The sequence below is a fragment of the Centroberyx affinis genome, unplaced genomic scaffold (assembly GCF_046629955.1).
Source record: "Centroberyx affinis isolate AG114_WGS23_722 - 3 ecotype Tasmania unplaced genomic scaffold, CSIRO-AGI_Caff_v1 ptg000220l_1, whole genome shotgun sequence".
In the NCBI taxonomy this organism is placed as follows: domain Eukaryota; kingdom Metazoa; phylum Chordata; class Actinopteri; order Beryciformes; family Berycidae; genus Centroberyx; species Centroberyx affinis.
Genome location: NW_027278909.1, coordinates 89,065 through 103,321, shown reverse-complemented (window position 1 = coordinate 103,321; position 14,257 = coordinate 89,065). Strand labels below are relative to the sequence as shown.

The 14,257-nt window shown below is 41.7% G+C and overlaps 1 protein-coding gene across 1 annotated transcript; it reads left to right on the top strand.

Annotated features, from left to right (window-relative positions):
- The first annotated feature begins 1,004 nt into the window (after window positions 1–1,004).
- Window positions 1,005–14,205, top strand: crlf1b (cytokine receptor-like factor 1b). Its single transcript, XM_071541549.1, has 8 exons — window positions 1,005–1,221; window positions 3,419–3,697; window positions 4,825–4,954; window positions 5,951–6,123; window positions 8,135–8,292; window positions 9,422–9,590; window positions 11,884–12,065; window positions 13,087–14,205. The coding sequence occupies exons 1-8, from the start codon at window positions 1,164–1,166 to the stop codon at window positions 13,108–13,110; spliced, it is 1,173 nt and encodes a 390-aa protein (XP_071397650.1). The 5' UTR covers window positions 1,005–1,163; the 3' UTR covers window positions 13,111–14,205.
- Window positions 14,206–14,257: the final 52 nt, after the last annotated feature.

The window sequence follows — 14,257 nt, the reverse complement described above, 5'->3', positions numbered from 1 at the left end:
CCGCTGGTGGCAGATGTCCAGCACGGAGCAGGCAGATGGGCAATTTCTTTCAACTGTTTATTGCATTATTGATTGCTCATACATAATCAATGTCACAATTGTCAGCTGAATTTATTGGATCACATGCCGGCTACGAATCACTAGTATTTCAGTTTATGAGAAACCTATACAGATATAAGCCACAAATCGGTTTCGTGGGGTCTGGATAAAAAAGGAGCACTAATACAGTGAGTGACCTCAGCTAGTTTCTGCCACTGATGTAGTGGAACATAAAAGGTGGTAAACTGTGACCACCAGTTGGCCATCATCATAAGGAAAACTACCAAGAATAACCAATAAACTATTAGGCTATATTTGTATTACATTGTATACATAGTATTAGCCTAAATAAACAAAAAGGTGATAATATTTCCTAAATTTTCCTTACAAGACCACATCTTCATATAACTTACATCACTTTGGTACGACTTGCTACTATTTATACCATGGATTTATGCCCTAAAGATTTGTGTTAGCACAATAAAAAAAGTAGGTCAGCTGAGTTTAGGTGGGTTTATTAACAGGCCTATTACACTAATAGATGCTTTTGGTATCGCAGTTGTATGGATTACACGAATAAGTTTATTAAAGCCATCACCACATCAGCTACTAAACCACTGGCCATTAGAGTCCGTACATACAGGTATCGCTGCTAAATCTACACAGTGAATAAAAGACAGCTCAAAGTGTGTCAGTTAGGTTTTGCTTTTTATTCTTATTGTGTGTGTATGTGTGTGTTGGGGGTGGGGTGGGGGGGGTGGCCTGGGAGGGGACAAATTGGGGAGCAATAATGACTTATGACTGTGTGGGAAAACAAGGGAGGAGCATACAGTATCAACTTGAATGTTTTAGCTGTCGAGGCGTGCACCAAGCAAAGCCACACTTGAGTTAAAAGCAAACCCTGTGCTGCCTCCAAGCCACCGCAGTCAACTTGGTCTTTTGACTTCCACTGGGAGATCCAACATTTGATCTGAAAGCAGAAGTTGAAGAGTGGAAGCTGCGCAGATCCTCCTCCAAACTTTTGCCTCTCTCTCTCTTTCTCACGTATTGGGAACTCGAGCAAGAGAAAAGGACAGAGAGAGTGGGGGAAAGAGCAGAAAAGGAGGCAGAAAAGACTGTGAACTATGTTTTCCTTGATATTTCTCATCCTCCTTGTTCCACATGTGTTGTTCTCCTCGACACGTAAGTACCAAACTTTGGAGATTTGTTATGGGAGAAGCCGACAGACAGACAGACAGACACAGCCAAGTTTACCACGTTTCTCTCGGGTGAGACCGCACGAGATGGGAGGTGCGCTCTGCCCCATTAGTCAACAGTATGTGTCATCTCCTAACACAGCATGTGAGTGTTGTCCAAACCATTTACATTAGGCCAGTGCTTCACAAAGCGGCCTCCTCCATCCGTTTCAGGGGTTCCATTGCGAAATTAGTTAATATTTTAATTATTAGTCAATATCAGTTATTTCACGTGACAGAAGTCAGCACAATGAGGAATGCATAAGGATGACTAATTTGTTTGTAGGTTTCACCCTCCCAACTGTTGTTGTCACCCCACCTATGATAATGACAGTTATGCAATTCTATGCTAAATCATAACTAGCTCTTAAAATCTTCTCATTTGAGCTTCCTTTGGACAGAATCTTATCAAATTGGGGTCTGTAATGCTTATCTGTTTGTGGATCCTTGATATGAAAAGGTTTGTGAAACCGTAGATTACACTGCCAGGCCTGGAAAAATATAGCATACTAATGTGATGAAGTCTCAGCAAATTCTCAAATTATAGCTTAATATAAAATTTTTTATCATTAATGAATTCTAATGTAGCGACACCACAGTGAAATGACAGTAATTATTAGATGTCATTGTCTACCCAATGGTGGATTACACTGACAAGGCCAATTAGGCTTGGAGATGAAGTAGTTGATGAGATAAATTGAAATAAACAGTGTTCATCATTGCCGTTGCATGGGAGAAATGCATAAAACATACCAATATTCCAGACATCATCATGCAGGAGATTTATTATAGGTTATAAGCAGAGACTGGGCAACTTTGTCTTGTGATGAGCAATTAGCTAATATGTGCTTGCTGAAAAAACATGTAAAACACTTATACTGTATATTCAAGGAGTTTGTTGGTCATTTTTGATTTATGTTTTCTACTTTACAACCCAGTGCATTGTGTTTTAAGGTGAAACCCACTCGCTGAGGCCCAGAACAGTCAATCCTCACTCTCTTTACAGGGAAATACCAGCACATTTTCATCTCAGTACAATTTCCTTCACATCAAATCCTCCTAAGTCCAGTGAAGCTGGAAGCAGCATATTGGCACATATGTTAGAAAGCTTGTCCGCCGCCCACCTAGAGCACAGTTAATAAACCTCTACACATTAACCCTCGTGTCTCCGTGAAGGAACCCAGTGGTAACATTCAGACACACAGCAGAGCGTTTCTCATAGGCATCAATCATAAGACAAACTTTGAAACGAGTTGAGGAAGGGGCAGCGGTATGGAAAAGCATTCAACCCAGGCTGACCTTTCTAAGTGGCCCTACTGAGGCTCCATAAATCCACTTCATTACTGGGTCATAAATATGTGCCGAGCTGCTGCTCTGCATTGTGGCGCAGTGTTGCTCGACTCCTCCTCAAACACAAACACAAACTTTTCTTAGGGCTGCCTTGAAATTCTGACTCGAGTGATTTCTTTGTGGAAACACGGCGATTTCATCTCATGCTCCACCGGAAATCTGTTGTTCTCAGCGCTGAAACAAATCGAGCGACACTGAGACAGATCAGCCGCAGCACCCCGGGGCCTAAAGCATTGTGTTGTTGAGGAGGATCGACTTCGCTGGAAGTCACTGGATGAGAGTGCGAGCTAAACACCTACATTTTAGATGAAAATGTACTTCTGTCTTGTTGGAAATCTACAAGAGCATTGGCGAGCTTATTGTATGTTTCTGTTCTGGTGACCTTTACATTTTTGTGGACACCAGCCTGCCTCTAAAGAGTGTGTGTGTTTGTGCGTATGTGTGTAAACTTGTGTGTGTTTGATAGGGACGGGACTGTCTGCTTATCTCATGATATGATTCGATACACAACAACAAATCTTCCTAGCAATGGCATTGGCTTGCTAGAATGTAAACAACAATTTAAAAATGTCATTACAAAGTGTTGATACAATAATTTGGATGGAGAGCTTGTGATATTGTGACGGGCAAGCCGTCTCATTTGTGATTACTACAGCAGAATAAAATGGAGCTAATATCACGATTAATTTTTCTGCCCCATGATATGTATTGTCACGTTTTTGCATTGCGATATATTGAATTTCGATATATATAGTCCCATCCCTTCTGTTTGGGTTTGTGTCTCCCCCACCCAGAGGTAGCAGTGATCTCCCCCCAGGATCCGGCCCTGCGTATCGGCTCCAGTCTGACGGCCACCTGCACGGTGAGCTCAGACCTGGGCCTGCACGCCGCCACGCTGTACTGGACGCTGAACGGGGAGCGTTTGGCTGGCGGCACCTACGGGGTGGTGAGCCCCAACGTCCTCAGTGTCACCCTTCACCGCCTCAACGGCTCCCAGCAGCAGTCCGGAGACAACCTGGTCTGCCACGGAGGAGACGGACACGTCCTGGCCGGCTCCTGTCTCTATGTGGGCAGTAAGTGCCGGGTACAAAGGCTTCCTGAATGTGTAGAACTGTATATATACTATGCATTATGCATATGCAAACTTTCTGTAAGTCATTAATGTCTTATAGAGAAGCCAACCTCCTGTTTTCATAGAGTGAGGAAGCGTTACATAAGTATATACTTGGCCTTGCTGTCAGGCTGACACATGTACCTCTAGGTGTATGTTGTATAGTGAAGCATTCAGAACGTAAACAGACTGGTTTGTGTTAAAAAAAACAGCTTCTGAGACACATTAATTAGTTTTCACATACATGACAAAATTGTAGGGTGTAGGGTAACAAGAAAATAAACAAATTAATTTGTTCATTTGCATCAGTGGAACCTCACAAGGCTCACAAAGACAATATTTGCTTAGAATTTATTTTTCCCTATGAAAGCCTTTTTGATTATGATCTGTCTGTCTGTAATGCTTTCAAAGCCGGTTATATGACGACTCTAATCTGCTTTATCTCAGTGTTGGCTTAAAACGCAGAGCCTGATAAAATGAATGCTGTACATGAATGGATGGGAACTTGGCCTTGAGCTGTATTCTGTTTTAAATGTCAGAATCAAGGTCAAACGATGTCTGTCTCAATTAAAATCAAATAATTACCACAAGGAATCTATAACCCAGAAATGACATTAAATAGAAGCAAAATGGAAGAATAGAGTGCTTAAATAAATTTAATAGAGTGCTGAAATGAACAGAATAGAATAGAATATAACTTTTCATATGACTGTGGTCATGTGAAAAATCTATAACCCCAATTTGATGATTTTCTTGTTTTCACTTAAATTTCACTCTGTGGTTTGAGAAAATTGTCCGACCTCTTGGGCTGATGAAACTCCAAACTGCACCGTCATCAAGCTAAAAACAAGGCTGCTTTTCTTAGTTCCTGAAAAGTCAAGACAATTTGGAGATACAAGGTTTTCATCGGACAGCGGCGATTGAAAACTTATTGCTCATCCTTTATTCACACAATATAAGTAAGGCCACCAGCTCAATCCTTCTTCCTGTCTCTATAGAAGTGGCTTTGACTGCGAAAGGCCCCCATTTTGTTTTTCTACCCCCCACACTTTTTCACCGCTCTTGTTCTTCGTTTTCTCCACTGCACAGTGCCTCCAGAGAAGCCGGTGAACTTAACCTGTTGGTCCCGAAACACCAAGGACTTGAGCTGCAAGTGGACCCCGGGGGGGCGGGGTGAGACCTTCATCCGAACCAAATACACCCTCAAGTACAAATTGAGGTGAGAGCCCCAGACCTGCTGCAGCTCACAGGTGATCACCTAACCCACCACCTCCTCCTCCACCACTCAGATAGACTAGAAACAAATGAACAGGATGTGCCATATGCAGCATATCACCTGAAACACATACCACATACTCACATTGTGACTACAGTGGGCTGTCATGTGCAGGTTGACACTGTGGTAACCTGTTACGTTTCCAGGGATTCCTATTGTTGTTTTGTTTTATTGTTGTTGACTGTATTCAGTCCAATAACTCAACAATAACTCAAGCATAGATTGTTCACTTTTTGTATAATTTGGCACAAAGATAGTCCTGGTGACTCATAACCTGGATACAAAGAATGGTACTCATTGGTCCATAGAGGGCGCTATAATGGGCCTTCAAAGTCTAAGGCCCCACCACACCATTAGTCGTAGAGATGTGAAACTTGGCACACGTATGTATCTGGACATACTGAACATTTTTGTCTCTAGGACCCATAATCTCCATCATACATTTCTGGCTGCCATTTTGGATTTTTTGGAAAACCTTTAAAAATCTTTTTCTCATGAACTGCAGGTCCTAAGAAATTGGTCCAAAAATGTAATGACCTATCAATTTTTTAAAATGTGCACAAAAAAAGTTCAGTTGACTGTAAAATCACGGCAAAGTAATCAATCCACTTTAAATTCTATAGGTTGGTCGGAAACATTATTTTATAAATATCTGCCAAGCCACATGTTGATATGTTGAGATTTGAAGAAAATACAGCCATCTGAACTAGCCCCACAATGCCTTGTGGGGCTATCAGGGAACTCAGTGCATTCTTTGTCATGCTGTGGTAACCTGTTCATTGCTGCTAGCAGCTATATTTTTTTCATTGTATTGCCTTTATATTGTTCTTTACTGTTAAAAATTCTGTCTTCTGTTTAAAGTATGTCTTTTGGAAACAAATGTAAGGCTTTTGTCAGAGTTTGTTTTGGTGATAGTCTTTGTTTTGGTCCTTGGTCCAGGTGGTATGGCAGAGAGAAGGAGTGTGAAGACTACACCACAGGGCAGCAGCGCTACACCTGCTACATCCCCCGCGACCTCGCCCTCTTCACCCCGTATGAGATCTGGGTGGAGGCGGCCAATCAGCTGGGCGCAGCCACCTCTGATGTCATCACCCTGGACATCCTGGATGTAGGTGAGTCAGTCAGCCTGGTGACACCTCTCCTCTCCTCTCCTCTCCTCTGCTCTCCTCTCCTCTCCTCTCCTCTCCTCTCCTCTCCTCTCCTCTCCTCTCCTCTCCTCTCTCCTCTCTCCTCTCCTCTTCCTCTCCTCTCCTCTCCTCTCCTCTCCATCTCCTCCCCTTTTTTCCTCCAGATCTCCTGCATATGGCTAACACACTTTCCCGGGTGAGAGGTGGTTTATTTTTTATAGTTTTCTCCATCCATCCATTGCTATAACTGTGTAATGGGTTCTGGCTGAAGCTGAAAGATAAACTGTTTTGTTGTAAAATTTAACAGCACATCAGACGTTTGGCTAATAACTCCACAGGTTTCACAATGAGAGACATAGCTGGTGATATATGAGATATAAGCGGTATTTATGAGAGTATACGCTAACCCTAGCCTACAATAGCATTATGTTGTGGCCTCCAGTGAATGCCACATTTTGCTGACCCGTGTTTATTGACACAGACTGAGCATCCGACCCACTCCTCACCCTCTCCACAGTGGGTTGGAAGGGACAGAGGAGGCGAAGCCGCATGTATGATATATGACAAATCTCCCGTATCTTCAAATCCCCAGTAACAGAAACAATAAGCTGTGGAATTTTCCTGTCTTGATTTTCCTCCCCCCCCCCCCCCCCGGGGTGAACTTGATAGAGCCAATAAAGTACCTCAGTGCACAAACAACAACACACACTGGAAATGGAGGAAGCGAAGCATTTCTCAAGCTTAAAGTTATAAATGGGAAACACTTTTACAAGACATTTTAATATGATGGTCTCTCAGGCCACCTTCCCCATCTCTCTCTGTCTCTCTCTCTCTCTCTCTCTCTCTCTCCCTCTCTCCTCTCTCTCCCTCCATCAGCTCCATCAAAGCTCTTGATTTCCTTGCAAGCTTTATTGCAGTGGGAGAACATGTTTTATTTAATGCTGAGTGTGGGGACAACTGTGCTCTCTGCAGCAAGTATATTGGACTGGGGAGGAGAGGAGAACAGAGACTGACCTGATTATCCCAGCTTCACAAAAGCCAGCCAGTCAGTCTGAGAAAAGGGGGATAAGGTAATTTGAGAGAAATGTGCCAGGGATGCAGCGGAGGGTGAACCCAGCTAAACTCATTTCTTTTTTTTTTTTGTCAAATGGATTTTTCAAGCAAATAATATCTTTATAAAGAAGTCATACTTGCTATACTTCATGCACCCGTCTGATGTAAGAGAGAGTCTGATGTAAATTACATAAAAGTAGTCTTTTGAGTGAACTGAAACATGAATGCAATTCTGAAAAATACATGCTATATTGGTAGTTGTTTGCCTCTTGGTTTTTACTAACTGCGGTTCATAGTTGACCTATCTTTTTGTTTCCATTGCATCACTGAAAGGGAAGAGGGAATTAGGAAAAGAGAGAGAGAGAAGAAAGAAGGTTTAATATATAAAAGACAAAACAAGAGGGAAAGCCTCACAGAAACCTGATAATATTGATGAATGTTCAACTTACACATTAAGACCATGTTGCAGCCCAGTACAGCACTCTCTCCCCTCCATTGCGCTTTAAAAAAAAAAGGGACTGGATTTTATTTTAAAAAGTTCAAACAGAAACTGATTGTATATGTAGCATATATGTAAATATAGATTATTTTATTTGAAAACAAAAATTCTTCAAGAAGTGGAACTTGTACCTGAGACAGACAATGTGTTCGGCCGATGGCTGGACAACAGTGGCCCAACATTCATCATCCTCACCATGTTTTATTCAAGCAGAATGACGATAGAGTCTGGATATAGTGCTTGTCTGCCCTGAGCGGTGTGGTACAATATTCATTGGGGGGGGTTCCTCTCTCTCTCTCTAGAGGTCATTCAGAGGATGAGAGCTTACTTCAGCCAGTTCTGTTGCATCAACTGTAAGAAACCGGGTCTACTGTATGTACACACAGTAAAAGTAACAAATAGATGAGTTGATGCTCCCTCTGTTGTGTCCGTGTCTCTCCACAGTGACCACAGACCCGCCGGACAACGTGTTGGTGAGTCGAGTCGGGGAGCTGGAGGACCAGCTGACGGTCCGCTGGGCCAGTCCTCCAGCGCTCAAGGACTTCCTGTTTCAGGCCAAGTATCAGATCCGCTACAGGCTGGAGGACAGCACCGAGTGGAAGGTAGAGAAGCCAACCACACACACACACACACACACACACACACACATACATACATACACTACCAGTCAAAAGTTGTTTTTCATTATCTTAAAGCAATTTTGATCTAAAGGCTTATGCTTAAATGCTTGAAATTTTTTTTTTAGACAAATATAAATAGTGAAGTTGATCCTATGTATGAATTTCTTTCCAAAGCCTTTGACTTTCCATCAAGGCAAAGGGCGGCTCCTTTAAATTATCTAAAATATAAGATAGCTTTGATTTGTTTGACACTTTTTTGGTCACTGCATAATTCCATGTGTGTTACTTCATAGTTTTGATGTCTTTACTATTATTCTAAAAAATGTGTGTGTCCAAACTTTTGACTGGTGGTGTACACACACACATTGTGAAACACGCGCTACCTCTGTGGCATCTCTTGTGTGTGTAAATATTTGAGGTGCATCAGTGTCTGATCCTCTTAAGGAAGAGAATATTCTTCACAGAATCATATTGGCTTCTGCTGCATCTCCAGCCTCTTGCTCATGCTTTCACTGGAAAGCAAATCTTACTCATGTGTAAAAGCCTTGACTGCTAGCGGTTTATTGCTCTGCTATATTTTGAATCCTGGCTTTGATCCAAAATCCAATAGTAGAGCTTCAGACAGAAATATTTTATATGGCTTCTTTGATGTTTTCTGACCACAGATGAACACAGGAGTTTGCCTTTTTGTTGTTTATCCCAATTTTATTTCTCTATTGTGTTTGTATGTGTATGTATTTAAATACTGGAATTACTGTTGAATGAGAGCATTAGGCAAATAGTATTCAAACAAAATTCAATTCAAAACCTTCAAAGCAATGTTATCCAGACCGCATTCAAAATGAAAACAGAGTGAAGCTACAAAATGTTAATATATAAAACTTTTTTAGTCTGCGCTAGAGGCGTATGAAGAATAAAAAAAAAAGAAGAAGAATAGTAAATTTGATCCAGTGTCCACCGAGGCAGCTAGATGCTGCTGTTCAAGTGGGAAATGTTGTGGAGAAGTCAGAGCTTAACTGACTGTGAGAGATCTTGTATTGTTTTATCTGCCTTCTCCTACAGATCCAATATCATTTCTATGTCCTCTCTGTCATTCACCCCCCTGTCCCAGGTGGTGGATGACGTTGGTAACCAGACATCGTGTCGTCTCGCAGGCCTCCGGCCCGGGACCGTCTACTTCGTCCAGGTGAGGTGCAACCCAGTGGGCATCTATGGGTCCAGGAAGGCCGGCATCTGGAGTGACTGGAGCCACCCCACCGCCGCCTCCACACCCATCAGCGGTGAGTAGACGATACGCCACAGAAACCAACAGAAACTCATTGGCATACTTTGGGGTGAGTGTTCGTTTCCTGATGGGGTGTAACATATACATTTTGCTATGTATGGATGCATGGTGAATAGAGATGGGACAATATATAAAAATTCAATATATCGCAATACAAAAATGTGACAATATGTATAATTTTACTCTGCTCTAGTAATCACAAATGAGATGTTTCACAAGCTCCCCATCCAAATTATGTTATTTGCACTTTGTACTGACATTTTTAAATTGTTGTTTGCATTCTAGCAAGCCAATGCCATTGCTAGAAAGATTTGCAGCTCAGAAATAAGCATAAATCTGCACAGTCACACTTTGTTGTCATTTAAGTTTTATTCATTACATAATATCATGGTTGTATTGGATCATGAACCCCATATCGCGTATCGTGAGATAAGCAGGTCGTCCAATCCCTAATGGTGAATGCAGATAATATTAGAAGTTTTTTTATACAAAACTATAAGAACATTGCATTTTGTTGGATAGCCGAGACAAAATCAGCAGTATGTGCAAGAGTACAACTGATGCGTTTTGTGTAATGAGTCTCATAGCCGATAGGTTTCATGGAGTCTGGCTTTTAAAGACATCCCAAACGTCTGCGATGTTCACGAGTCTTGTGCATTCTTTCCTTTCTAATAATCGACCTTTCATTGCCAATTAAAACCAGAAAAACAATGGCCTTATCCCAGATTCAACATCCTGAACAACCAGATCCAAACCGCATGTGACCCCAGAGAAACCAAACATCAAGAGGCTAGCTGCCTCGATAGAGATCTCTCAACAGAGGATTAAAAGAAATGGCAAAGAGCCAGGGGGATATTTGATAGATTTTTGTCGTTAGCCTTCAAAGATTGATCAAGTTAAAATGCTGGTTGTCTGTCAGTGGCACACACAGGGCCTATAAAGCCTGAGTGGAAGCAGGTTTGGGACCATGAGGAGCAGATAATGAGTTACATAGGTTATGTGGTATTTACTCCCCAGGGGGAGGAAGTCATTATCAGGGTCTGTTGTTTGCCATAAAGGATTGATTGTGGCAGGCTTTTGGCTTTCAGTAGCCTGTCCTCCCCAGTATGGCTGGTCAGGTCCGCAGTTTAGCACACTGAACTGAAAAACATTATTTATTTGTCTGAAATTATAGCCCAGTTTACATGTAATATCTGATGATTAAAATGTTGTTTTGTGAAATTAAGTAACATGAATCGTCATTAGTGTGCAGTGACCAACTCCGTCTGGCCCAGTAGTGGAAACTAAGAGATGGACAGAACTTTCTCTATACTAAATTACTTTTTTCAAAATTCAAAAGAGCAATATTTCAGTGTTTTAAAAATACTTTTTGGTAGACTTTGTAATTGGGGAAAAAATGCCATTTCCAAAACCTGTTTACTGGCAACTTGAACAACCGAGTGCTGTGATTAAGTAACATATTAATGTCCTGATATTAGATTGAAAACATCATCACCTTGCTAAGACTGAAACAACCACAAGGACAAAGATGGAAGCAAGTCCAGGTCTCTTTTTGTGTTATCCTTGCCAATGTTTCTGCACATATCAATTTATCAAAGAAGAAAGACATTGATATAAATATTTAAAATATTTCATATTCCATGCACTAAATTCTGTCCTTTGTGTTGATGCTGGTTTTTAACCCCTGGTGGGACAATAAAAACAGGTAGATGGCCAGATGCCCTTTTAAAGGGAGATCCACTTTACAGCCAATCACAGGACTCTCCCTCCAGTCACATCGGTTACTTGGCTCCCTGACTTTATCAATTTTGTGCACTGAGGTTGATACTTTGAGAACACTGTAAATAGTATCTTAATACTGTACTAGCAATTAATATTTTGTCAATTAGTTTGATACATTAATTGAATACGTATTTGTGATTTTTAAAAAGATAGGGCAAGTCTAACCAACAGAAATGTTTTTAAAAGATAATCAACTTTGGAAAGTACATTATAAAATGATCTGTATTTTATCTGTTTAATATGTATACATACTGATAAGAGCCAGGTGTGAAAAACATGTCTATACCTTGATCCCTGTAAGCTGTGTACACACAGCATTGGGTGAGCAGCCTGTTCATAACCTATAGCTCTTACTAACACTTGTCCTAACTGTAACCTTGACGCTGTTCTCTCTCTTACCTCTCCTCTCTTCCTCTTCCTCCACTCTCTCTCCCCTGTTTCATTCCCTTCTTCCGCCCCACCTTCTCCTTACACCCCCCCCCCCCCCCCCTCCTTCCTGCTCCCAGAGCGGCTGCAGAGTGGCTCATGTGATCCCAAGTCCGGTGAGCAGAACTCCACCCTGCGGCGGGAACTCAAGCAGTTCTTCGGCTGGGTCCGCAAGCACGCGTACGGCTGCAGCGGCATGTCAATCAAACTGTACGACCAGTGGAGGGTGTGGCTGCAGAAATCGCATAAAACGCGCAACCAGGTAGGTAAGCAGAATCTCTCTCTTTTCATTATCTCTGCTCAGCTGGAAATTCACTCACTTACCCGTACGCCCTCACAAACACACTCTCTCTCTCTCACACACACACACAAACAACACAGTCTGCCTCACCACCACAGCAGCCACTGCTGCATCGATGTCCTGAACTGTGCATACACCCTGAATTTCTGACTCTGCCTATGTCCTGAGACGCCTGCGCTATGCCATGCGGTCAGCATTTTTAGAAACACAAAGAAGAGAGCTTTCTCTTGAACTGGTTGGCTCTGTGAAGCTTCAGTTCAGACTTTATGATCAGGTAAATGTGCGGTTTTGACTTTATTGGCCCAGAAGTAAGAGCATAAAAGTGGATATCCTTTCATTTCTCCTCAGTCATGCACTCTTATTTTATTACGTATTTTAACGATGTAGACTTATGATCTTCAGTCGATGACCACAACAAAGAGAAATGAACATGTAAATGCAATTAACAGCCTGCGGTAATGTGCTTCTTTTGTGTTTTGTTTTCTCATGACGTGAGGAGCTCCTTTCACAGCATAACTCAGGCCAAATGGCGTGCAGAGCCACCGGGTGTTGTGTGTGTGTGTGTGTATGTGACTGTGTGTAGAGTTCAAATCCTTCAGCCACATCCTCTTTACATCCTCCGCTCAGCTCTTGAACCTGCAGAGACTTTTACTCCACCTGACTCAATTAGCTCAGCGGTCTCCGATCTTTGCTTTCCATGGGCATACGCTTAAGTTGTCGCCTGAATAATGTCTTTGTTCAGTCACCCTGACAGGTTGCCATTGATTATCCTGAGAGGAAGGTATAGCGGGGGCCGAGAGAGCGACACACACACAGAATCAGAAAGAGATGATGCAAAGAATGAGAGAGAGAAAGAAAGAGAGGACGAGGGAAAACGACAGCCAGACAAAGAACAATTAGTGCCATTGTGGTAATGATTATGAATTACACCTTTTTTCCTGTTGAATCATCCCAATATCAACCATCTGTTTTTGCCTTTCAGATTCTACAAGACGATAATTCATAGCACCCACCAAGCGCCACTGAGGTATTTAATTCACGAACAGCATCGAGAAACACTGACAGATACTGGCCCCGAGGGTCCCAGTTGTGCGAGCGGTCCAACCCCCCTTGGATGTGGGATATTGCAGTGTTTGGTTTTACAGGCTTAACTTTAGTTTACAGGAACCCATGTGGAACAGAGAAGATAACTGAAGTGAGAGAGAGAGAACGCAGTGTTTTTCTGCGACTCCGATGGCCAACCAGGATTAGAATTAAGTGGAATCCCTCTTTGATCTGATAGCCATATCTCTCTGTGAGAACACACACACTCACAGATTCAGTTCTTTAGTAACTGCACTTTTGTTCTGTGAAGAAAGTACGCAACAGTTCAGTCTTCTTATGAATTTCACTAAAATAAGCAAGTCTGGGCACTTTGATGTCAAACCGTGCAAAGGCATTACTCAACCCATCCGAAAAGATAAACTGAAGCACACAGACAGAGCATCTCAGTTTCGGTAGTAACATTATAAGGGAATTTGGAAGTACAATACATGGTTTCCACAGAAACCCATGAATTGTACTTCCCTTATTGTGCAGAATTCTTTGTAAAGAAATAGTTACTAAATACCTTTATACTTTTGCAATCTTTCATAATTTCCTCCATCACTACTTCTGTGTTTTGATCACAATGTCCAGACTTGCATTTCTAACAGTGAACTAACCAATGCAAAGTCTGCATCAGTGCAACAGTTCTAATGTTTAATAACAAGAGTGGAGATCCTTACTGTTATCAAACAGGCTACACCACAGTTCAATCAAGGCTAAATTAATTTGTGGCATTACAAGTGTAATGATTGCAGACAGTAATCAGACATTTTGGGTTGTGTTTACTTTGTAAGTGGCCATTTTATCTCAAATTATTGTATTGTTTACCGTCCAGGCGGTTAAATTCAGTTATTTTTAAACCACAGTAATAACAACGTTGGTTGGATCAGAAATCGACTCCCAGTGGAATAAGGCCTCACTATCTTTACAATGTAAATACTGTACTGTGTCTGAATTGACTGTTTGTTTGAAGACATTTTTATATTGCTTATATTTTTATAACAGTATATTTAAGGAATCTTGATTTTCTCTTAAGTTATATTCTTTTATCAATAATGGTTCTGAAA

Bases quoted from the DNA above. Each gene is read 5' to 3' on its own strand.
- crlf1b (XM_071541549.1), top strand. From the start codon at position 1,164: ATGTTTTCCTTGATATTTCTCATCCTCCTTGTTCCACATGTGTTGTTC. The intron at 8,293-9,421 runs GTAGAGAAGCCA...CCCCTGTCCCAG, and splicing joins AGGACAGCACCGAGTGGAAG to GTGGTGGATGACGTTGGTAA. The intron at 12,066-13,086 runs GTAGGTAAGCAG...TTTGCCTTTCAG, and splicing joins CGCATAAAACGCGCAACCAG to ATTCTACAAGACGATAATTC.